This window comes from Mustelus asterias, chromosome 14 (assembly GCF_964213995.1).
Source record: "Mustelus asterias chromosome 14, sMusAst1.hap1.1, whole genome shotgun sequence".
Taxonomy (NCBI): Eukaryota; Metazoa; Chordata; class Chondrichthyes; order Carcharhiniformes; family Triakidae; genus Mustelus; species Mustelus asterias.
Genome location: NC_135814.1, coordinates 18,136,964 through 18,159,954, shown reverse-complemented (window position 1 = coordinate 18,159,954; position 22,991 = coordinate 18,136,964). Strand labels below are relative to the sequence as shown.

General features: G+C 44.5%; 1 protein-coding gene across 1 annotated transcript in view; it reads right to left on the bottom strand.

Moving 5' to 3' along the window:
• LOC144504126 (high affinity cGMP-specific 3',5'-cyclic phosphodiesterase 9A) overlaps window positions 1-22,991 on the bottom strand; it is a 50,974-nt gene that overhangs the window by 16,360 nt on the left and 11,623 nt on the right. Inside the window, exons 7-10 of the mRNA XM_078229302.1 lie at window positions 15,363-15,540; window positions 7,439-7,561; window positions 4,064-4,156; window positions 1,591-1,658 (exon numbers count right to left, since the gene is read on the bottom strand). Of these exons, the coding sequence (XP_078085428.1) occupies window positions 1,591-1,658; window positions 4,064-4,156; window positions 7,439-7,561; window positions 15,363-15,540 (462 nt within the window). The remainder of the gene's footprint in view (window positions 1-1,590; window positions 1,659-4,063; window positions 4,157-7,438; window positions 7,562-15,362; window positions 15,541-22,991) is intronic.

Here is a 22,991-nt window from a genome sequence, read left to right as displayed (position 1 = left end):
AATGGGAATCCTAGCCCTTCACTGTCCAAGCAAGCCTCCTTTTGGGATTTTCTTTTCCTGCCAATATTTTCCTTCAGTATTTTCTGGTGATGTGGATATTTAAATGCCGCTATACAAACTAGGTTGCAGGGGGATGGTGTTTGAAATAAAGGAGAGGAACAGTTTGATCTGTTAGGGATGTTCAATCCCTACCAGATGTTCCTTTCAATATTAAGCCCAAGTGATGTTAAACACCCTGGAGAAAAAGACCACAATTTATCCCTATGAATCCACATCATAAATCATTATAATGCCTGCAGTTAATTATTTTCCTGTATTTCACCATCACCCAATGTGCATCTTTTACACGGTCTTGCACATTAATATTGTTACAAATACCCACTGCATAAACACAGACAATTTTACAGGGATTTAGCACAATAGACTTAATTGATTCTCATTTCAGTAATGCTTTGACACAAATATTTTCCTCTCTCAATACACCCCAAACAGAGCAAGAGTGGGGCAGCACGGTGGCACAGTGGTTAGCACTGCAGCTTCACAACGTCAGGGACCCAGGTTCACATTCCTGCTTTGGGCCACTGTCTGTACAGACTCTGCACGTTCTCCCCATGTCTGCATGGGTTTCCTCTGGGTGCTCCGGTTTCCTCCCACATTCTGAAAGACGTGCTGGTTAGATGAATTGACCCAAACAGGCGCTGGACTGTGGCGACTAGGGGGATTTCACAGTAACTTCATTGCAGTGTTAATGTCAGCCTTACTTGTGACTAATAAATAAACTTTAACTTTACTTTAAGTCCATATTAGGGCTTGTTTTAAAGTTCACAGAGCTTTACCATTTTGTCCTGAACATAAAATAACTAATTGGTGTAACAAATGATTCTGCAATCCATAACTTTGAGTTTGCATTGTTAAATAGCACACTGCCAACATGCACTGGAATGCAGTTGATTCCGTCAAGGGAGCTTTTACTAAAAAGGTGCATTTTAGTTGTGTTCAATGGCATTCAAACTGAAAGTGAAATGTCAATCAGCCATTTCCTATGCAGAACTCAGTCGCCTTGCAAAAGGATATAAATCATAGAAATCCTACAGTACAGAAAAAGGCCATTCGGCCCATCAAGTCTGCAACGACCACAATCCCACCCAGGCCCTACCCCCATATCCACCCACTAATCCCTCTAACCTACGCACCTCAGGACACTAAGGGGCAATTTTAGCCTGGCCAATCAACCTAACCCGCTCATCTTTGGACTGTGGGAGGAAACCAGAGCACCCGGAGGAAACCCACGCAGACACGAGGAGAATGTGCAAACTCCACATAGACAAGCCGGGAATCGAACCCAGATCTCTGGAGCTGTGAAGCAGCAGTGCTAACCACTGTGCTACCATGCCGCCCTGTGCACTTGGTGATGGTCAGGCTTCTTGTGCTTTGATTGTAAAATAATATTCTTCACATTCGCCAAGTTGCTCTGCTGGATGGTAATCCTTCGTATCAGCAAAGAGCCATGGAGCCACCCAATGCTTACGTTATGAATAATTCACGTGAAGTATTGGAAAGTAATCTCCCAGGGCAAATCATGGTACTCACTTTATCATTCCTTCCCGAATCCGCTTAAACTGCTCCGTTGTCAAATTTCGGAATATGTTGTTTTCAGACTGCGGATGCCGGGAATAAAAGAACATTTCACTGAGGGCCAATTATCAATTATAACCAAGAAACATCGCAGTGATAACATTGCGAAACAAATAGAGGCAAAGCCACTGATTTGTAGCCTTCATGAAATATGGATGGAATCGCAGGCTGAGATTCTCAAACTACAAGTAAAAATAGACGGAGCATGGAATATGATCCCCAAACATGAATTAAAATATATGAAATCATAGAATACAACCCTTGAAATAAACAGAAGTAAACAATACAATTCCCAAAAGACAAGTACAAATTCTGAATAGCTCCAGAATGTTGTGTATTAAAACCAAATTTGATCCATTCAGTTGCGATTCACTGGTGTATCTAATCAGATACGCATCACAGCAAATATTTTACATAAATATATTTCCAGAAAAATTGGAAAATTCCAGGAAATATATTTACAAATAAATACCTAATCAGGTAAAGTTTGTGGTGACCTGCTGAGGAATCCAAAAATTGGATAAGTTGGCCTTTGCCAAGCTTTGTGTTCCCTTTTGTTGTCCATATTTTTCCAGTCAGCTGCATCCCTTGTACATTTCAAGCCATAATTTCATGCAAGCAAAGATATTTAAATTAATACTCTCAAAGACCATTTTGAATGGGTGTAAGGGATGATCCATGTCTGTTGGAGAAATTAGAGAGAAAGACACAGGGTCATGGTGCTATTTTTAAAAAATTAATATTTATAAAATATTTAATACCACGTATTATCAGGAAAATCTTTTTGGAAGAACGATTGTTACTAGCTCATGGCAGTAAATTTGTTTTTTAACATTTGAAAAATAGTCAAATATTGTCACCAGAAAGTTGCACTCCAGCATTTACAGAGCCCAGGTGTACAAAAGCAAACATTGGAACAGGTGAAAGTCATTCAAAGCCTCAAGCATGTTCTGCGATTCAGTTAGATAATAGCTGATCCAATCTTATCTCTGTTGTCCCTTACCTAATAAACATCTATTTATCTGCCTTGAGAATAGCAATTGGTCCAGAATTCACACTCTTTCGTACCACTGAATTCCAGCTTTGCGTGGAACAAGTGTTTCCTTATTCCCTTCCAAATGGCTGAGTGCTAGAGTCAGAGAGTCATAGAGGATTACAGCATGGAAACAGGCACGTTCGGCCCAACTTGTCCATGCCGCCCTTCTTTTAAAACTCCGAAGCAAGTCCCAATTGCCCCCATTTAGCCCATATCCCTCTATACCCATCTTACCCATCTAACTGTCTAAATGCTTTTTAAAAGACAAAATTGTACCCGCCTCTACTACTACCTCTGGCAGCTTGTTCCAGACACTCACCACCCTGTGTGTGAAAAAATTGCCCTCTGGACCCTTTTGTATCTCTTCCCTCTCACCTTAAACCTATGCCCTCTAGTTTTAGACTCCCCTACCTTTGGGAAAAGATATTGACTATCTAGCTGATCTGTGCCCCTCATTATTTTATAGACCTCTATCAGATCACCTCTCAGCCTTCTACGCTCCAGAGAAAAAAGTCCAAGTCTATCCAGCTTCTCCTTATAACTCAAACCATCAAGTCCCGGTAGCATCCTAGTGAATCTTTTCTGCACTCTTTCTAGTTTAATAATATATTTTCTATAATAGGGTGACCAGAACTGTACACAGTTGTACACAAGCTACTTTAAGATAACGCGCAGCTATGTGGAATTAAAATGATGACACCAACTTTCGCTGGAGATCAGGGAGCCACACGGCATATAGGTACAAGCCACAGGGTTCTGTGTTGAGTGGCAAGTGGAGACAAATGTAATGATGGGGTTTTGTTAGATACTTACCAGGTACTGCATTTCACAGCTGAAGTGGAAAAAACCTTGGTGAAAGAAACCATGCTGACAAAAGCAGTGATTCTGAAATTATACTGGCTGCACCTGCCATTATGACATTAAAGCATTCAAATCCCTCATTGTCATTAACCAAGTACCACCACCCTATCTCCTGGAGATAGAAATAGGGCTAATGTTTCGAGTCCGCATGACTCTCTTTCTGTGGAAGGGCCATATGGACTCGAAACGCTAATTCTGTTAATTTAACGTTGATGCTGCCAGCCCTGTCGAGTTTTTCCAGCATTTTCTGTTTTTATTTCAGATTTTCAGCATCTGTAGTATTTTACTTTTACCACTACTCCTCCCGGCTTTGGGTCAACAGGCTTTCTGAAGAGCTTTGGCATCTGCTGGGAGTCACCGACAGCCAACCTGCGGCCATAATTACCCATTTTAAATTATCCTTTACATTTTTAGAGGAATCTATTTGCAAGAGGAAAATAATGTCCTCAAATAAGTGACTTAATGTGCTGAATAAATATAAATTAGCTGCTTCTAACCAACGACTTTCTGAGCGTTTATTGGAAAAATTACCTTTTCCAAGATCTTAAAGGCCACGGAACAATGATGGTTCTCCAGTGGCGAGATATCGTTGTACCTCAGTGCCAGCTCTGTGCGAGCGTTGATCTGAAGGAAAGTAAACAAGCATGTGTTTGATTTTACACAAAACTTACCAGAGCAATAACATCTGGTTTAAAGAGAGAGGGCAGTTTGATCAGTAGGACACATTAATCTCAATCGCAACCTCACGTTGCCAACTTCAGATCTCCAGCTTAAAGATTCCAAAAGTAACCGTGATACTCCAAGACACCACAGTTTTGATAAGGATCAGGCACTACGCATGTCGCATGTGTATTAATTAAGGAACACCATCTTATAAATGATATGTCTGTATTTAATGACATCTTAACACCAAAAGTTCTTTGAAGTCTTGGTGCAATAATTAACTAATTACTTTTTTATTCATTCATGGGACATGGGCATCACTGGCTGGCCTGCATTTATTGCCCATCTCTAGTTGCCCTTGGAGGGCGATTGAGAGTCAACCACATTGCTGTGGCTCTGGAGTTACATGTCGGCCAGACCAGGTAAGGACAGCAGGTTTTCTTCCCTAAATGACATTGGTGAACCAGATGGGTTTTTAACAACAATCGACGATGGTTTCATGGTCATCAGTAGATTCTTAATTCCAGATTTTTTTTTTATTGAATTCAAATTTCACCATCTGCCGTGACAGGATTCGAATCCAGGTCCCCAGAATAAGAGGTAAATTTCTGGATTAATAGTCTAGCGATAATACTACTAGGCCATCGCTTCCCTTGACAAACTTAAAACTCTTACAGTTCCAGTTCTATAACAAGCAGGTTCCGTACGTTAAACTTAAATGTGTTCATAAGTGCTGTGTCTCAATTTCTCAGTTACTTGATATCAACTGCACTTTACAGTTCTGCTGCAGCAAAGGACTATTGAGATGAGCATTTGGCTAAATTTAGATTGGAGATTTAGAAGCCAATGATCTAAAATTTGGGTCATCCAAATTTAAAGGTCATTTTTATTAAAATCAATGATTAGGAAATATTTCCATTAAAAATTAGCTTGCATTCACACCATTGCTATAATGTTGGTGCGCAGTAGATTTGCTTGCTTGTATAGTTGGCCGAAAGGGGTAGATTTACTCCACTTTGCTTCAAGGACAGTTCAGGTCTTGACACCCAATTACAGGTCATAAGTTTAGCATTGGTGGTAATCAAAACCACTTTTGGGATGCATTATACTCGTCAATGGAGTGCATTACGGGCAGCATACCATCTCAAATCTGCACAACTCAAATTATCTACAACTCAGAAATCTATTCACACAATACTGCCAACAAGATAGATGCACCTTCCTCCTAGGACTGTCAGATTCGGATATCTAATGAACATAAGAGATAGTAGACCCAATCATTGGACTCAAATGGTTACACCAGTAACCTTGATATATTCAGCATTAAGGCAGTCATTTAGATTTGGTTGTGGGCCAGGAGTGGAAGGGGGAGCAGGAGATGCCAGTGATGGCTGTTAGGTGGGTACTGACTCTGGTTAGGAGGAGAACTCCAGGGAGCCCCTGAAACCTTCATGGTGGACTGGGGGGGGGGGGGGGGGGGGGGGTGCGAGGGGGGGAGCTGTTTATTACTGTTATCATCGGGTGCTCTCTGAAGATGGCAGCCCGGTCTCAATGCAACCAGGTTTTGCTGGCATGTTGATATTCGGGTAAGCATTCTCCAAGGCGGCCTTCATGACACACGACGGCGCAGAGTCGCTGAGCAGAGACTGATAGCCAAGTTCCGCACACATGAGGACGGCCTCAACCGGGATATTGGGTTCATGTCACACTATCTGTAATCCCCACAGCTTGCCTGGACTTGCAGAGTCTCACTGGCTGTCCTGTCTGGAGACAATACACATCTCTTTAACCTGTCTTAATGCTCTCTCCACTCCCATTGTTTGTACCTTTAAGAATTGATTAGCTGTAAGTATTCACATTCCAACCATTATTCTGTAAATTGAGTTTGTGTCTTTATATGCCCTGTTTGTGAACAGAATTCCCACTCACCTGAAGAAGGAGCTTAAGACTCCGAAAGCTTGTGGCTTTTGCTACCAAATAAACCTGTTGGACTTTAACCTGGTGTTGTTAAACTTCTTACCAGGTCATATAAAACCATAATTGTTAACATTGAGGTGAGGAGAGCAGGTTCATTCTGATCTTCCAGGAATAACTGATCCTCCTGTGAGGGGATGGTGAGTGGAAAAATCTGAGAAGAGGACGAAACCGAGTTTATTTACCTGCCTGGATCTTGTTGTCCCATTATCAACATTGGCACAGCATGGGGAACTAGACTTGTTTCTCACCCAGCGTGGGTATGGCAGTGAAGACAACAGACTACAAATAAAGCTTTTCAACAAAGGTGATATATTAGATTAAGGCTTCACTTTTACCCCCCCAATTACCACTCTGGCATAGTGGCACAGTGGTTAGCACTGCTGCCTCACAGCACCAGGGACCCAGGTTCAACTCCAGCTTTGAGTGACTGTCTGTGTGAAGTTTGCACATTGTCTCCATGTCTGTGTGGGTTTCCTTTGGGTGCTCCAGTTTCCTCCCACACTCCAAAGGGAAGGCAGTGGTTTTGTCACTGGACTAGTCATCCAGACACCCAGGTTAATGCTTTGGGGACCCAGGGACAAATCCCACCACGGCAGATGCATGAAATTTGAATTCAATAAAAAATCTGGAATTAAAATTCTCATGATGACCGTGAAAACATTGTCGATTGTTGTAAAAACCCATCTGGTTCATTAATGTCCTTTAGAGAAGGGAATCTGCCGTCCTTACCTGCTCTGGCTTACATGTGACTTCAGACCCAGAGCAATATGGTTGCTTCTGAAATGGAAGGCAGTTAGGGACGGGCAATAAATGTTGGCCCAGCCCATAAATGAATAAAGAAAATGTGTAGGTTAGGTGGGTTGGCCATGCTAAATGCACGGGGTTATGGGGATAGGGCGGAGGGGAGGGCCTGGTGGGATGTTCTTTCCGAGAGTCGGTGGAGACTCAATAGACCGGTTGGCCTCTTTCTGCACTATAGGGATGCCATGGTTCTTCTGAATATTTTGATGGGGTGGTGTTTCCTCACTAAGAAGCCAGTCACATATTTCGGCGTAGTGTGAGGATGACGTGCGGGAGGGTGCTTGCAAAAAGGAAAACAGTCTGTGATGTGGAAGCAACAAAAGGAGCTAAAAGTTTTAACAACACATGCTTTAACAGCCTTCTCCCATTACTACTATGAATATAATTAAAAACACAATAGCTGCATATATAAATAGTATAAACGAATGCGAAACAGTGTTAACACTTGTCCAATGGATATTTTACCTGATATGCATTGTTGTAGCCTGGATGATCAAGATCATGGCATATTGCTGAGGTCAGCATGGTTAGGATATCAATATCCTCCATTTTGTTTTGAAGGTCTGTTAACCAGATGAGCCCATACATCTGTACAAAACAAAATAAGATGCACTGTGTAAGAATCCCTGTACAATGCGTTTCAACTTTCCTAAACTCTCTTTCTGTTAAAAGTAATGCTGCAGTTTGTGTCCATATGCAGCAAGATCGAGACAACACTCGGACTCAGGTTGATAAGTGTTTAGTCACATTCATGCCATGCAAGTGCCAGACAATAGTCAACTCCAACAACAGAGAATCTAACCATCTCAACTTGACATTCAACAGCATTACCATTGCTGAATCTCCCACCATCAACATCCTTGGGTTACCATTGACCAGAAACTGAACTAGACCAGCCTTATAAATACTATGGCTACAAGAGCAGGTCAGAGGCTGGGAATTCTACAGCGAGTGTTGTGTGGCGAGAGTTATGTGGCACCCGTTGGTAGCAGCAATCATAATATATTGAACTCTACATTATTCAGTTTGAGGGAGAGAAGAGTGTGTCCAAGAGTGTGTATTTTAAGCTTAAATCAGGACAATTATGAGGCTATGAAAGCAGAGCTAGCTAAAGTGAACTGGCAAATGAGATTAAGGGATCGATCCATAGAGATGTTGGCCCTGATTTTACCGGCACAGTCGCCCTGAAATCGGGGCGGGCGAGGCTCGCAGAATGGCACTCCCCATTGGTTTCGGGCGTGATCTTACGAGCCTCGTGCGGCTGTGCCGGTAAAATCAGGGCCGCTGTGTCAGAGCTTTAAAAGGGTATTTCAGAATACACAGAATAGACACACTCCATTGAGAAAAAAGCTTCCAAGGGGAGGATCCACATCTGTGATTAACTAAAAATGTTAAACACAGTATCAAATTTGAAGAAATCCTCAAGAATAGACATCTGTCATATAACTGTTGTCTTGTCTGGCTGTGGGCAAGAGTCTCACATAAGGAACCTGGTTGACCCTGAATGTGCATTATTAGGGTTGAGCTTCAACTGTATGGTCCTGATTCTATCGAGAACTGAATAAAGACATGTATCATTGTCTGATCCCAGACCAGGATGTCATTGACAATGATTTCACAGGGTTGTCCTGTGAAGAGTTGCTCCATGCACTGCTGGACGACCTCACTGCCAGTGGAGATCCCATAGGGTTTGCAGAGGAAATACCTGTGAATATATTGAGTTTTGAGAATTCTTCATTGAATGAGATCTGCCAGACCAACACTTTGCATTCAAGACGTTGAAAAGTTTGGTATTGAACATGCCAGCTATAACCTGTTCAACCATCCTCATATGGTGATGAATCTGAGCAGTGCCTTGCTTAGGTGGACTGGGTCAATGCAGATCCTGACCCTGCTGTCTTTCTTCACTGCAGCCACCATTACTGAACTCCAGTCCATTGCCTAGACTATAGGGGCTATGGGCAGCACAGTGGTTAGCACTGCTGCCTCACAGTGCCAGGCACCCGGGTTCAATTCAGGCCTCGGGTCGCTGTCTGTGTGGAGTTGGTACATTCTCCCCGTGTCTGCGTGGGTTTCTTCCAGGTGCTCCAGTTTCCTCACACACTCCAAAGATGTTCGGGTTAGGTTGATTGCCCATGCTAAATTGACTTGAGTGTCAGGGGGATTAGCAGGGTAAATAATAAGTGGGGTACGGGAATAGGGCCTGGGTGGGATTGTGGTCAGTGCAGACTCAATGGGCTGAATGGCCTCCTTCTGCAGTGTAGGGATTCTATGAATTCTATGATACCCAGTGTCCAGCTCATCAATTACTTCTTGCTTCAAATTCATCACCAGGGGAATGTCTTTCGCAGGAGGGTCTGTGGATGGTACCAAGTCATTGAGCCTCATTTGCGCCATTACAGGTAGCTTCCCAATGACATCACAGTTGAATAAATCTTTATATTCTATCATTTCTGGGGTCTGGTGCTACAGAGTGTGTACATCTGGACCAAGGTGGACTAACCCCAATGTGGCACTATCCCAAAGACCCAGCATTGTGTCTTTACATTTTGATCGATGATGTGAGGCTGGAAGCTGCTCTGAATGCAATGGAGAGGGGCCACACCTTCCATGCGGATAGTTTGTCTGCCTTATGCCACGAGGTTCATCTGAGTGTTAGGATCTGGTGCAGTGTATGGGTCGATTTCCCACAGCAACTGCCTGGGCAGGATGCTGCACTTTTGCTCCTGTGTCGATCGTTACTTTTAGTTTGCGTTGCTGCAGGCAATGTTTAACATGATGGAAATCTCATCGTTCTCCGTAATGATGCTGGCATTCTCACAGTAGAATGTTTTTGGAGGCTCAGTGCTCTGGTCACTCTGATTGAACCCCGATTCATTTACCCCTTTTCATACTCCGATCCCTGGAGAAGTGGCTGGCTGTGATGTGGCTGGTGGCACAGGCAGGCTGCCATGGCTTGTATCGACAACGTTTCACCAAAGGTTCCATTTGCCACATGTGTTACAGCATTTACCAAACACATAGTTCTGTTCTATGAGTGTTGGCTGGGTCCACAGCAAACTACCCAGCCTTCAGGAGAACAGTGACCACGACACCACACAACCCTGCCACAGCAACCTCTGCAAGACGTGCCGGATCATCAACACAGATGCGATCATCTCACGCGAGAACACCATCCACCAGGTACACGGTACGTACCCTTGCAACTCGGCCAACGTTGTCTACCTGATACGCTGCAGGAAAGGATGTCCCAAGGCATGGTACATTGGGGAAACCATGCAGACGCTGCGACAACGGATGAATGAACACCGCTCGACAATCACCAGGCAAGACTGTTCTCTTCCTGTTGGGGAGCACTTCAGCGATCACGGGCATTCGGCCTCTGATATTCGGGTAAGCGTTCTCCAAGGCGGCCTTCATGACACACGACGGCGCAGAGTCGCTGAGCAGAAACTGATAGCCAAGTTCCGCACACATGAGGACGGCCTCAACCGGGATATTGGGTTCATGTCACACTATCTGTAATCCCCACAGCTTGCCTGGACCTGCAGAGTCTCACTGGCTGTTCTGTCTGGAGACAATACACATCTCTTTAACCTGTCTTAATGCTCTCTCCACTCATGTTGTTTGTATCTTAAAGACTTGATTAGCTGTAAGTATTCGCATTCCAACCATTATTCTGTAAATTGAGTTTGTGTCTTTGTCTGCCCTGTTTGTGGACAGAATTCCCACTCACCTGAAGAAGGGGCTTAAGGGTCCGAAAGCTTGTGTGGCTTTTGCTACCAAATAAACCTGTTGGACTTTAACCGGGTGTTGTTAAACTTCTTACTGTGTTTACCCCAGTCCAACGCCGGCATCTCCACATCATGCCACAGTTGGGGCAGGGCATGCCCTGTACCATGAAAACTCCTCTGTATCCTGCCTTAACTCTTTGCTGCTTCTGTCTGACTGCTCATTCAGCATATAGATGCTGATGGCTGATTCAGACATTCCTTGCGAAGATGTTGCTTGTGGATATCACTATGGACTCCACACACAATGCGATCTCTCACAAGCCCGTCGGTGAGGGTTCCAAACCCAAATTTCATTGCAGGGATTTTTAGATTGTATCAAAGAAAGAGTATGGCTGAACAGAACTCGTTAAATTTTTGGTTGGTGGTATTGAATGCGTGAATCCAAGATAATGTTCTTTACTGGCATGCATGTGTGTTCAAACCTTTTCAGCAATATCTCGGGATCCTCCTTCTCTTCCTCCATTTGAAAAACAAAAGATTCAAATTTCTCGACCGCCTCGAGGCCTGCTAAGTTTAAGACAGTGTTCACCTGTACTTTCTCTGAATGTCTGATAGGCTGGCACCACAGTAGATACATCGCTCTTCTTCAAATTTTGTCCAGTTGCCTATGTCAAACACAAGCAGGTCGATGTGGTGAAGCCACGGTGCCACACTGCCAACTCTTGACACCATGTATTGGTGTTTGAGTTATAAGGAGACCTGGGACTAGACTGGGACTTTTTCTCTGGAGCGTACGAGGCTAAGGGGTGATCTGATAGAGGTCTATAAAATAATGAGGGGCATAGATCAGCTAGATAGTCAATATCTTTTCCCAAAGGTAGGGGAGTCTAAAACTAGAGGGCATAGGTTTAAGGTGAGAAGGGAGAGATACAAAAGTGTCCAGAGGGGCAATTTTTTCACACAGAGGGTGGTGAGTGTCTGGAACAAACTGCCAGAGGTAGTAGTAGAGGCGGGTACAATTTTGTCTTTTAAAAAGCATTTAGACAGTTAGATGGGTAAGATGGGTATAGAGGGATATGTGCCATATGCGGGCAATTGGGACTAGCTTAGTGGTTTAAAAAAGGGGCGACATGGACAAGTTGGGCCAAAGGGCCTGTTTCCTTGCTGTAAACCTCTATGACTCTATGTGAAAGTATTGGGTTGCAATAACTGATGACCAGGGACTAACAACAATGCAGGTTTATTGATTACAATAATTCATTACAATGAGGGCAGCACGGTGGCACAGTGGTTAGCACTGTTGCCTCACAACACCAGGGACATGGGTTCAATTCCGGTCAGGTCACTGTCTATGCGGAGTCTGCATGTTCTCCCCGTGTCTGCATGGGTTTCTTCTGGGTGCTCCAGTTTCCGCCCACAGTCCAAAAATGTGCAGGTTGGCCATGCTAAGTTGCCCTTTAGTGTCCAAAGATGTGTAAGTTAGGTGGATTAGTCATGGTGAACGCATGGCGTTACGAGGATAGGGTGGAGTGGAGGGCCTGTTTGGGATGCTCTTTCAGAGAGACATGATGGGGCTCAGATTTGATTCGCAGCTTCGGTCACTGTCTGTGCGGAGTCTGCACGTTCTCCTCGTGTCTGCGTGGGTTTCCTCCGGGTGCTCTGCTTTCCTCCCACAGTCCGAAAGACCGGTTAGGTGCATTGGCCATGCTAAATTCTCCCTCAGTGTATCCGAACAGGTGCCGGAGTGTGGCGACTAGGGAATTTTCACTGTAACTTCATTGCAGTGCTAATGTAAGCCTACTTGTAACACTAATAAATGAAAAATAACACTGAGCAACTCTTACATGCTGTGTTGTCTGGGGAAAACTCCGGCACTCCCAACAGTTGACCCCTTTTGAACCCACTTCTTCCTAGCATGTGACCACCTGGTCCACAATATATAAAAAGCTTAGATTTTTTAAAAGTTCTGAATCTCACCCGAACTGCTATTATTTTCTTAATGCTCTTGAAATGAGTCAGTGCTGCTGATTAGAATGTACGTGATATCCACGTGTATTATTAATCTTTGAAATGTAATTTCCTATTACGTTCATCATGCAGTGACAGGTTTTATCTCATATCTTTTAATGATGCACTTGGTGATTGTGCCATGTGCTTTTTTTAATCCCAGTCTAAGTTCTCAGTTTAAATCTAGTGGAGTCAATGGTCCTGATATTAATCTGAAGGCAACTTTGAAGACAGGATTGGTCATTGGGACCCCAGCATATTAATCAGGCAAAACCTCACAGTTGGCCAATGGGAAGCAGCACAGTCAGTATATGTTTTATGTTCTGTTGGGTGGCACGTTCTCCCCGTGCCTGCGTGGGTTTCCTCCGGGTGCTCCGGTTTCCTCCCACACTCCAAAGATGTGCAGGTTAGGTGGATTAGCCATGACTAAATTGCCCCTTAGTGTCCAAAGATGTGTAAATTAGGTGGATTAGTCATGGTAATTGCATGGGGTTACAAGGATAGAGTGGCGTGGAGGGCTTGTTTGGGATGCTCTTTCAGCACTGCTGCCTCACTGCACCAGGGACCCAGGTTCGATTCCCAGCTTGGATCACTGTCTGTGCAGAGTCTGCACATTCTACCCATGTCTGTGTGGGTTTTCTCCGGGTGCTCCGGTTTCCCCTCACAGTCTGAAAGATGTGCTGGTTAGATGCATTGGACCATGCTAAATTCTCCTTCAGGTGTGTACCCCAACAGGCACCAAAGTGTGGCGACTAGGGGATTTTCATAGTAACTTCATTGCAGTGTTAGTGTAAACCTACTTGTGACTAATAAATGAACTTTTAACTTTAAAGTCAGACTGGGGTTTTTTTAAAGAATTATAACTGTCGGGGCATCTCCTGGTGGCTCAATGTGTGAAAATACATCAGCATGGAGCTTCTGACAGGGGTTAGAATAATAGAATCATAGAATGCAGAAGAGGCCCTTCGGCCCATCGAGTCTGCACCGACACGCGAGAAACAACTGAACTCCCACCTAATCCCATTTACCAGCACTTGGTCTATAGCCTTCAATGTTATGATGTGCAATGGGTACAATCTGCAAATTGAGTCCAGAATAAACTAGATACAGTGTGGTTTTTGCAAAGGGTGAAGTTCCGTTCAAGTCTCCACACAATCTTAGTTGCATTAGCCTGAACCTAAAACGTTCCATAAATCAGCACAATTGAGTTGTCTTTGTGACCATAATCGATCTGTGACTAGAACAAGGCATTGTCCAGCATCATAAACAGGATTAGCATTGCTTGGCAATGAGCCTTCCATTAACTGACTGATTTAATGCTCTTGCATGTATTTTTTAATTGGCTTCAACTGACTACTTCGATCTGCCCTTGTTATACAAGTTCTGTGCCCAACAGTCAATTGAAGCCTCAGAAGTGTGCCCTACCCTGCTGTAATTGACTGGCTCAAACTGAATTTAGAGTCATTTAAAGTAATTTTTAATTCCTTCTTGGGGTATTAGCATCACCAGCTATCCAGCATTTATTGTGCTGAGTTGTTGCTTTCCATGTGGTGTATGCACACCCATCGGAGGGAATTTTCTGCCCCCCCCCCCCCCCATCCCCATTGTGGGATATTCCGGTTCCAACAGAGTCAATGCCAATTTTCATGGCTCGCTCGTCCCACCGCCGAGGGATCCGTGGTAGGGGTCAACTTTGGCAGGACTGGAAAACCCCACCAATGGGCGCAGCCAGGAAAACCCTCCCATTGTGTTTTTTTCTTCTGTGGCAGTTTCTTACAATTGAGTAACTTACTACATCATTTCAGAGGATAGCTAAGAGTCAACCACATTGCTGTGGACCTGGAGTCACACATTGGAACGACCAGGTAAGGGTGGCAACTTTTTCCCTGAGCCAATTGGGTTTTTACAAATATGACTCAAGAACAGCTTCTTCCCTGCTGCCATCAGGCGTTTGAATGGACCTACCATATATTAAGCTGATCTCTCTCTACACCCTAGCTATGACCGTTATACTACATTCCGCACACTTTCCTTTACTTCTCCCCATGTGTACTCTATGAACGGTATAGACGCAAGAAACAATACTTTTCACTGTATCCCAATACATGTGACAATAATAAATTGAATCAAATATCCAGTAGGGGGCACAAAACAGAAAAATGCTGAAAAATCTCAGCAGGTCTGACAGCATCTGTGGAGAGAGAATAGAGCCAACGTTTTGAGTCTAGATGACCTTTCGTCAGAAGAACTGGCAGAGGCGGGGGGGGGGGGGGGGGGGGGGGGGGGGGCCTGGGGGGGGGGGGTGCAAAGGAGACAGCTTCTTCCTGTCAAACTAATCTCAATTTATCTTTGAGACTTGGGAAGCAATTTTAACTTGATTTATCTGATATGAAACCCCCAGGATCAGATAGGACACTGATTTTACAACTCGTCCAATAGTATTTGTTGTCTTCAATGAGACGTGGGTGTAAAAATACAGGGCGGCATGGTGGCACAATGGTTAGCATTGCTGCCTCAAAGCGCCAGGAACCCGGGTTCGATTCCAGCCTCAGGTGATTGTCAACGTGGAGACACTCAATCTTGTCAGTTTCCAACCGGCAAGTTTGATCAAATCTGTGTCCTTTGCATCTGCAATTAAATTATCTTACCATCTGAGTGACACAGAAGCAATGCTTGAAGTTATGAAAGGGAATGTTGTTGTAATGTCGATACACCTCAAACAGGAACTGTTGCAGGACCTCCATTTCAATGTTGAATTTGCTCATAAAATCCAGGTCTACGTACATCAGTTGAAGGAGCACCATAATTTCTGCATCTTCCCATTGCCTGGTATGAGAAGAGTAATGAAGTTATCACCGAATCAATACCAATAAAAAGAAACACTTGGGGTGCATTTGTATTCAGCTACCAATCTAAGACTTATGAATTCAAGTTCAGGCTCCAGCTCCCCCAAAACAAAATTTATATTGCCTGGCTAGAATTGTAACCATGATGTGGAGATGCCGGCATTGGACTGGGGTAAGCACAGTAAGAAGTCTCACAACACCAGGTTAAAGTCCAACAGGTTTATTTGGCAGCATGAGCTTTCGGAGTCTCGCTCCTTCTTCAGGTGAGTCACCTGAAGAAGGAGCGAGAATCCGAAAGCTTGTGCTGCCAAATAAACCTGTTGGACTTTAAACCAGAACTGTAACAGCAGTCCCCCAGGAGACGGTCGTTCTGGAGACACGTGCATGTGGTCAGAACTGCCTCCCAACTGTAAATGTTTTGAAAACAAGGAAGGGAGAATCCCTCATCTCGAAACATTTAATTTAATGTTCCGCAAGTTAAGAGGTGTCGAGGGGGGGTTCCATTGAACCTCAAAGAAGCAGTGATTCTGTGATATTCAGAAAAGGAAGGCAAGAGAGATGGGGACTGTGAGATCAGACGTGAATGATCAGAGAAGGATTACATTTCACACAAGCTCCATTTGAATCTCTCATTAAAGTCTGTCCGTGAATCACAATGTAACGACAGGTATTACTGTATTGCCAATAACATCACTGCTCACTTCACTGCCCTTGTTCTTCAAGGGAAAAATGAAATTCATTAGTCTGTAAGGGAGCACAATAGAAGGGATGAGGTAGGCAAAAATGAACAAAGCGAGAGACAAAATGTCCGAATGTGCCCAGCATTAAGATTCACTTTGAAAATTTATTAGCAATTATTGGCATTGTCTGGCATTATTGTGGCCGCAGGCTTTTATTGTTCAACACTTCAGACAGGCCACTGCTGGCTGAGAGCCCTGCAAACAGAATTACTCGTAACTTCACCTGATTTCCTATGCTCTCCATGTGCAAGCCTTATAAGTATGAAGAAAAAAAACTCCTACACACGGCTTTGATCACTTTACAATCGCAACAGTTCACTGTCAAAAGCTGGTGCTACCTAGAATGTATTATCCTTTCAGAATACGTGCTCATTGTGGCCATTGCCTAGGAACAGTCATACGAATGATAATAAGACTGCTTTCATCCAATTTGATGACTTTTAAAAAACAGGCATAATTAACTGCATTATAGCTAAATAGCAAACAAAGTCATGAGGATAAACAGCCAACCTCGCTGATTTACATATTTGCATTCCCACTCAAAATTAATTATGCATCACCATGGTCTTTACCAGGCATAAGTACAAAAATACGTTTTCCACTCATTTTGTAAATTATTCCCTATCCATTTAGAAGATAGAATTGGACAATACAGAAAGAGGCTGGCTCTTTCGGAGATATGCAGTTGGTTCCAATCCCCTCTTCTTTTCTCATTGTTCTGTATTCCTCACAAAGATCAATGCTTCCCTCTGTTTACTCATTTCAGAGGGAGAATCATGTGTGTGAACAATGATGAAAAACTGGCAGAGTACACTAATGTTTTTAGGTATTTTTAGGTATGGCTGGTGCTGCTCCCCTCCCTGCATTCTTCATTGAACCAGGGCTGATCCTCTGGCTTGATGGTAATAGTTGGGTGGGGGATATGCCGGGCCATGAGGTTGCAGATTGTGCTGGAGTACAGTTCCACTGCTGTTGATGGCCCACTGCACCTCATGGATGCCCAGTCTTGAGTTGCTAGATCTGTTCGAATCCTATCCCATTTAGCATGGTGATAGTGCCACACAACAGCATGGTTTAGTGCAGGCTTGGAGGGCTAAAAGGGCCTCTTCCTGTGCTGTAATTTTCTTTGTTCTTTGTACAACACGATGGAGGTTATTCTCAATGTGAAGGCAGGACTTCATCTCCACAAGGATGGTGCAGTGGCCACTCTTACCGATACTGTCATGGACAGATGCACCTGCAGCCGGCAGATTGGTAAGGATTAGGTCAAGTATTATTTCCTCTTGTTGGTTCCTTCACCACCTGCTGCAGACCCAGTCCAGCAGTTATATGCTTCAGGACCCGACCAGCTCGATCAGTAGTGCTGCTGCCAAGCCACTCTTGGTGCTGGACATTGAAATTCCCCACATTTTGTGCCCTTGCCACCCTCAGTGCTTCCTCTAAGTGTTGTTGGAGTACATGGAGGAGTACTGATTCATCAGCCGGAGGAGGACGGTACGTGGTAACCAGTAAGATGTTTCCTTGCCCATATTTAACCTGAAACCATGAGACTTCATGGGGTCCGGAGTTGATGTTGAGGACTCCCAGGGCAACTCATTCCTGACTGCATACCACCGTGCCTCCACCTCTGCTAGGTCTGTCCTGCCGGTGGGACAGGACATATCCAGGGATGGTAATAGTGGTATCTGGGGTGTTATCTGTAAGGTATGATTCTGTGAGAATGTCAGGCTGTTGCTTGACTAGTCTGTGAGACACCTCTCTCAATTTTGGCACTGTCCCCAGATGTTAGTAAGGAGGACTTTGTAGGATCAACAGGGCTGTTTGTTTTGCCGTTGTCTTTTCCGGTGTCTAGGTCGACGCCAGGTGGTCTGAATAAAATAATAAAATAGGATGAGCAATAAGGAGTATTTAACTCCAAGTTATAACTTCAGTCCATGATTTCAACAAAGGCTAAGATTGCAGTGGCAGGTTCAGGTGAAGAGAGATTGAGCAGTTTAGGTCAATACTTGCTGGAGTGCTGAAGAATGAGAGGAGAATTAATTGAGGTATAAATGATGTTAAAGGGGATTGACAGGGTAGACGTAGACCAGATGTTTTCCCTAGTTGGACATTCTAGAATGAGAGGCCATAGTTTTAGGCTAAGGGGTGGCAAATTTAAAACAAAAATTAAGAGAAATTACTTCACTCAAAAAGTCGTGAAACTGTGGCATTCTCTACTCTCAGGAGTGCAGTGGACGGCGGAACACTGAACAAGTTTAAGAAGGAGATAGATTTTTAATTAGTAGCGAGTGAAGGATTATGGGGAGTGAGCGGGAAGGAGATGAGGCCAACATGAGATCAGCCATGATCGTATTGAATGGTGGAACAGGGATTGAATTGCCTACTCTTGCTCCTAGCTGTTACGTAGGTGTGAACTGCACCGTATCTAACCATTAGCCATATGTCACAGCAGCATGGAGAGAGGACAAAGAGCATAGGAGGCACATGACACTACATCAAGAGAGTCAATAGATCCTGGAGTAACAGTGTACGAGTCACCTCTGGTCATCCGAGAGGCTAAGACTGAAGTGCTGACCTACACTATAATCTGTTCTGCGTGAACAGTAACAATGAACAGCACCACAATGGCATCCTTTGGGTACAAGTTCGTTGGATATCTATAGGTGTGGGGGATGGGTGGGAGGAGTGGTGGGGAGGGGCAGGTGGTGGGGGCAGGGCGGGGGTGGTGATATCTCAAGAATTGGCAGTTTTGGTTTATGCCACTATAACAGGAGTTCAGTAAGAAGTCTCACAACACCAGGTTAAAGTCCAACAGGTTTATCTGGTATCAGGAGCTTCTTTGGAGCGCTGCTCCTTCGTCAGGTGAGTCACCTGATGCTGGGTCTGAGCTCCGAAAGCTCGTGATTCCAAATAAACCTATTGGACTTTAACCTGGGGTTGTGAGACTTCTGACTGTGCCCACCCCCGTCCAACGCCGGCATCTCCACCTCATAACAGGAGTTACTAAAGCCTCTTATCGTCACTAATCCAGTTTCACAAATTTCAGCCCAAAGTAACAATAGCAAAGGCAGTTGAAGTTTCCCCAAAACTGGCAACTTTTCCCACAGTGTCGAGCATTACTGTGAGCTGATTAATGTTGTCATTATCTTACTGTGAGCACTGGACAAACCCTCCCATATGTCTGGGCTCTCTTTTGTTGGCAAGTATAGGAAGACCAGTTGCAATTTTGGGAGACAATTGCAGGTGACAACATGCTGAATTCATTGTCCTGGGACCCCAATCCAATTTAATAACAATGATTATTTACTAGTAATTGGCTCCCTCCTATTTGCAATGGTGCTCATCAAATTAAGGAGGCCATATTCGCCCTGGGAGCATCGGTATATTCTCTTTCAACTCATGTTAAAGCCAGAAACATTTGCACATCAATAGCAGATTTCACAAAAAATAAAACGGCATTATTTAACCAGGCATGCTCAAACAAGCACTACAAATATCTCCTGACCTTCTAAGGACCACATAATTTTCACAGTAAAGTGGCAGGTGTAAGCGTTGCCTCATTAGAAGTTCTAATATTGAAATCAGCACACATTGGGATAATGTACCTATGTCCCTATGTTCAGAATACACTTAACAAACACCTTTAATTCAAATCAGATGCTGACTAAGTCGTGGCAATAACACTGTGAGGAAAATAAGTGCATTTCCTTTTGTATTTTGTTATTTTCATTATCATAGAATAGAATCCCTACAGTGCAGAAGGAGGCCATTCGGCCCATCGAGTCTGCACTGACAACCATCCCACCCAGGCCCTATCCCCGTAACCCCATGTATTTAATCTCCCTGACAGCAAGAGGCAATTTAGCATTTAGCCAATCAACCTGACCCACAGATCTTTGGACTGTGGGAGGAAACCGGAGTACCCAGAGGAAACCCATGCAGTCGCAGGGAGAATGTGCAAACTCCACACAGACCCGAGGCCAGAATTGAACCCGGGGTCCCTGGTGCTGTGAGGATGAATCAAACACATGGATACATTTATCATGGATAAATCAAATACTTTTGAGCATTGTCTGTCCTCACATGAAACCAGTTGACCCAAACTCAAACTGGCATGGTGGAGAGAGGGGTATCTATGGGTGTAGCCTCTGTGAACTTCCAGAATGCTTTTGATAAGGTTGCACACCAGAGATTATTAACAGAAATGAGAGCACATGAAATTGGAGTTAGCTCGATGATATGGGTTTTGTAATTGGTTGGGAGGTAGGAGACACAGAGTAGGTAGAGGTATACGGTTTGTTCTCTGATTGGCAGGATGTAACAAGTGGTGTTCCCCAAGTTCCTGCACTGAGAGCTCAGTTTTTCATCATGACTTCGTTGAAGGAATAGGTTTTCAGTTGATACTAAGTTCAGAGATTAAGGAGGTATCATAAGTTGTGTGGATGTAAGGAAAAAGTTGGAGAGGGACATAGAAGGTGTGCTGGATTCAGTGGATTGCTTCGCAAGAGGGAACATGGTGACCGACACCATCTAGTCGTGGGAGAAGCCACACGTCAGTATGCTGGCAGAGAGAATAGCTCCCGCGATTAAGTTGGAACGAAAGGGCCCCCCATTGTGGAAACTTGTCATTCCAAGGTAGGATGTCAATTAGGTTCACTATTGAGCTGATTGACATTAACTATCCTGACCCCACTGGAATTCAATGATGGTTTAGGGATTGAGAGGGGCCTGGCTTTCCCCCATACCCCTTAAAAGCCCATAGCCTTCTGGAGAGGTTTGCTTCTTTCAAAGTCACTTAGTACCCGATTGAGGCACCCAGCATTGGGGTGGGGTGGGGTGGGGGGGGTGTGGAGGGGGGGGGGGGTGTGGAGGGGGGGGTTGCTGGCTGCTGAAAGATCACTTCCTCTTTTGCGGACCACTTATTCCCTTTGAAGAAACCATAGCTGCTTATCAGGTTTAGAGTCTTTATAAACAGTGCAATTAGGAACAATGGGGGTACTTAAGATGCATTCAAGCATAAAGGGAAAGGTAAATAAACACAGCTGACTGGAGGTTGAGTAGAAATCCATTAAGCTCTCAATGAAAGCCTGTTTCAAAGCACTACACTGAAATTGAAAGAGATTAAAGGTTTTCAATAGAATAGAGAGAGTTTCTAAGGTTTCAGCTTTCTAAGAAGGCTCTAGGAGGCTTCAAATAAACGTCGTGTGAATATACTGAGGCTGAGTGAGCAGCTGTGGAGAAGGGAGCCTCCTTGCAAGGAAATTAGCATTATCTCTCTTTCAAAGGGCTTCAAAGGGGTCTGCTTACATCTGCAGCTTCTGACAGAAAGGGAAATCCTTGTTGCAGAATGGAATGCTGCAGTGATTTAAAAACCTTCCAGCTGTCCAGGGAGTATGAAGATTAAAGTGACCAGGCCACTTCAAAGTTTGGTCGGTGCAGCCTTGGAGGGCCGAAGGGCCTGTTCCTGTGCTGTAATTTTCTTTGTTCTTTGTTCTTTTTCACAGCTGATAGACAGGAATGAAGATGTTGTTCACAGGGCTGCTTGAAATCACCATGCCAGGGATGATCTTCAGGTCTTCTGGGGCTACAAGGGGCAGTCCAGCCACGAGACCCCGATCCTGGAACTGAGTGACGAGGTTAACCTCTTGCCCCCCAGCCTGTGCCCACCCAATGCCCAGGACGCTTGGGGGATCCTCCCTCTGCAGCCTGGCAGCGGCAGAGGGCACCTGCACACTAGACCTACCACCTTGACCCATCTCAGAGCTCAAGAGCTCCTGGCTGAAAAGCCTGGCTTTTTGGGCGGTGGGGCGGGGAATGGGACTTGATCTCTGAGACGAGATCGGCGCTCTGAAAAGCCGGGCTGGCCGGCAGGTTTCTCGGATGCACGAATTTGCATCTTTCAGGCGGGTGAATCCCAATCAGGAGAATCACTACTTTTGATTTGATTTAATTTATTATTGTCACATATATTAACATACAGTGAAAAGTAATGTTTCTTGCGCACTATACAGACAAAGCATACCATTCATAGAGAAGGAAACAAGAGAGTGCAGAATGTACTGTTACAGTCATTTCTGAATCGCGCCCTTCATTTCAATAAAGAAGCAGCTTCTCTCAGTTTGGTCTTGTGGCAGAATGGATAGTGTCCCTGCCTCTGAGCCAGAAGCTCTGGGTTCAAGTCCCAACCTAGGACTTGATGGCTAAGGAAGTGTGTTCATTATACCGTGAAACAGGTTGAGGGGGAGAATTGACTGGTGATGATTTAACTTGAAGATTGCCACACCTGAAGCAAGGAGTCAGGTTGAGAAGGCATGAATAACCTTCATGAATAACCACAGCCGGTATGGAAATTGAATCCATGCTGTTGTTGTCACTCTGCATCACAACCCAGCTGGCCAGCTGGCTTACAGGGTGGAAAGTGGAGTTAAGGCCACAATCAGATCAGTTCCAGCCTTGAGTGACTGTGTAGGGTTTTCACGTTCTCCGCGTGTCTCCATGGGGTTCCTCTGGGTGCTCCGGTTTCCTCCCACAGTCCAAAGATGTGCAGGTTAGATTGATTGGCCATGATGAACAGTTGATCCGGGGCGGGTGAGGTTCCCAGAATGGAAATCTCTGTTGGCCTTGGGTGGGATTTTACAATCTTGCCCGAGCGAGGCCATAAAATCCCGGCCTTAGTGTCAGGGGGATTATC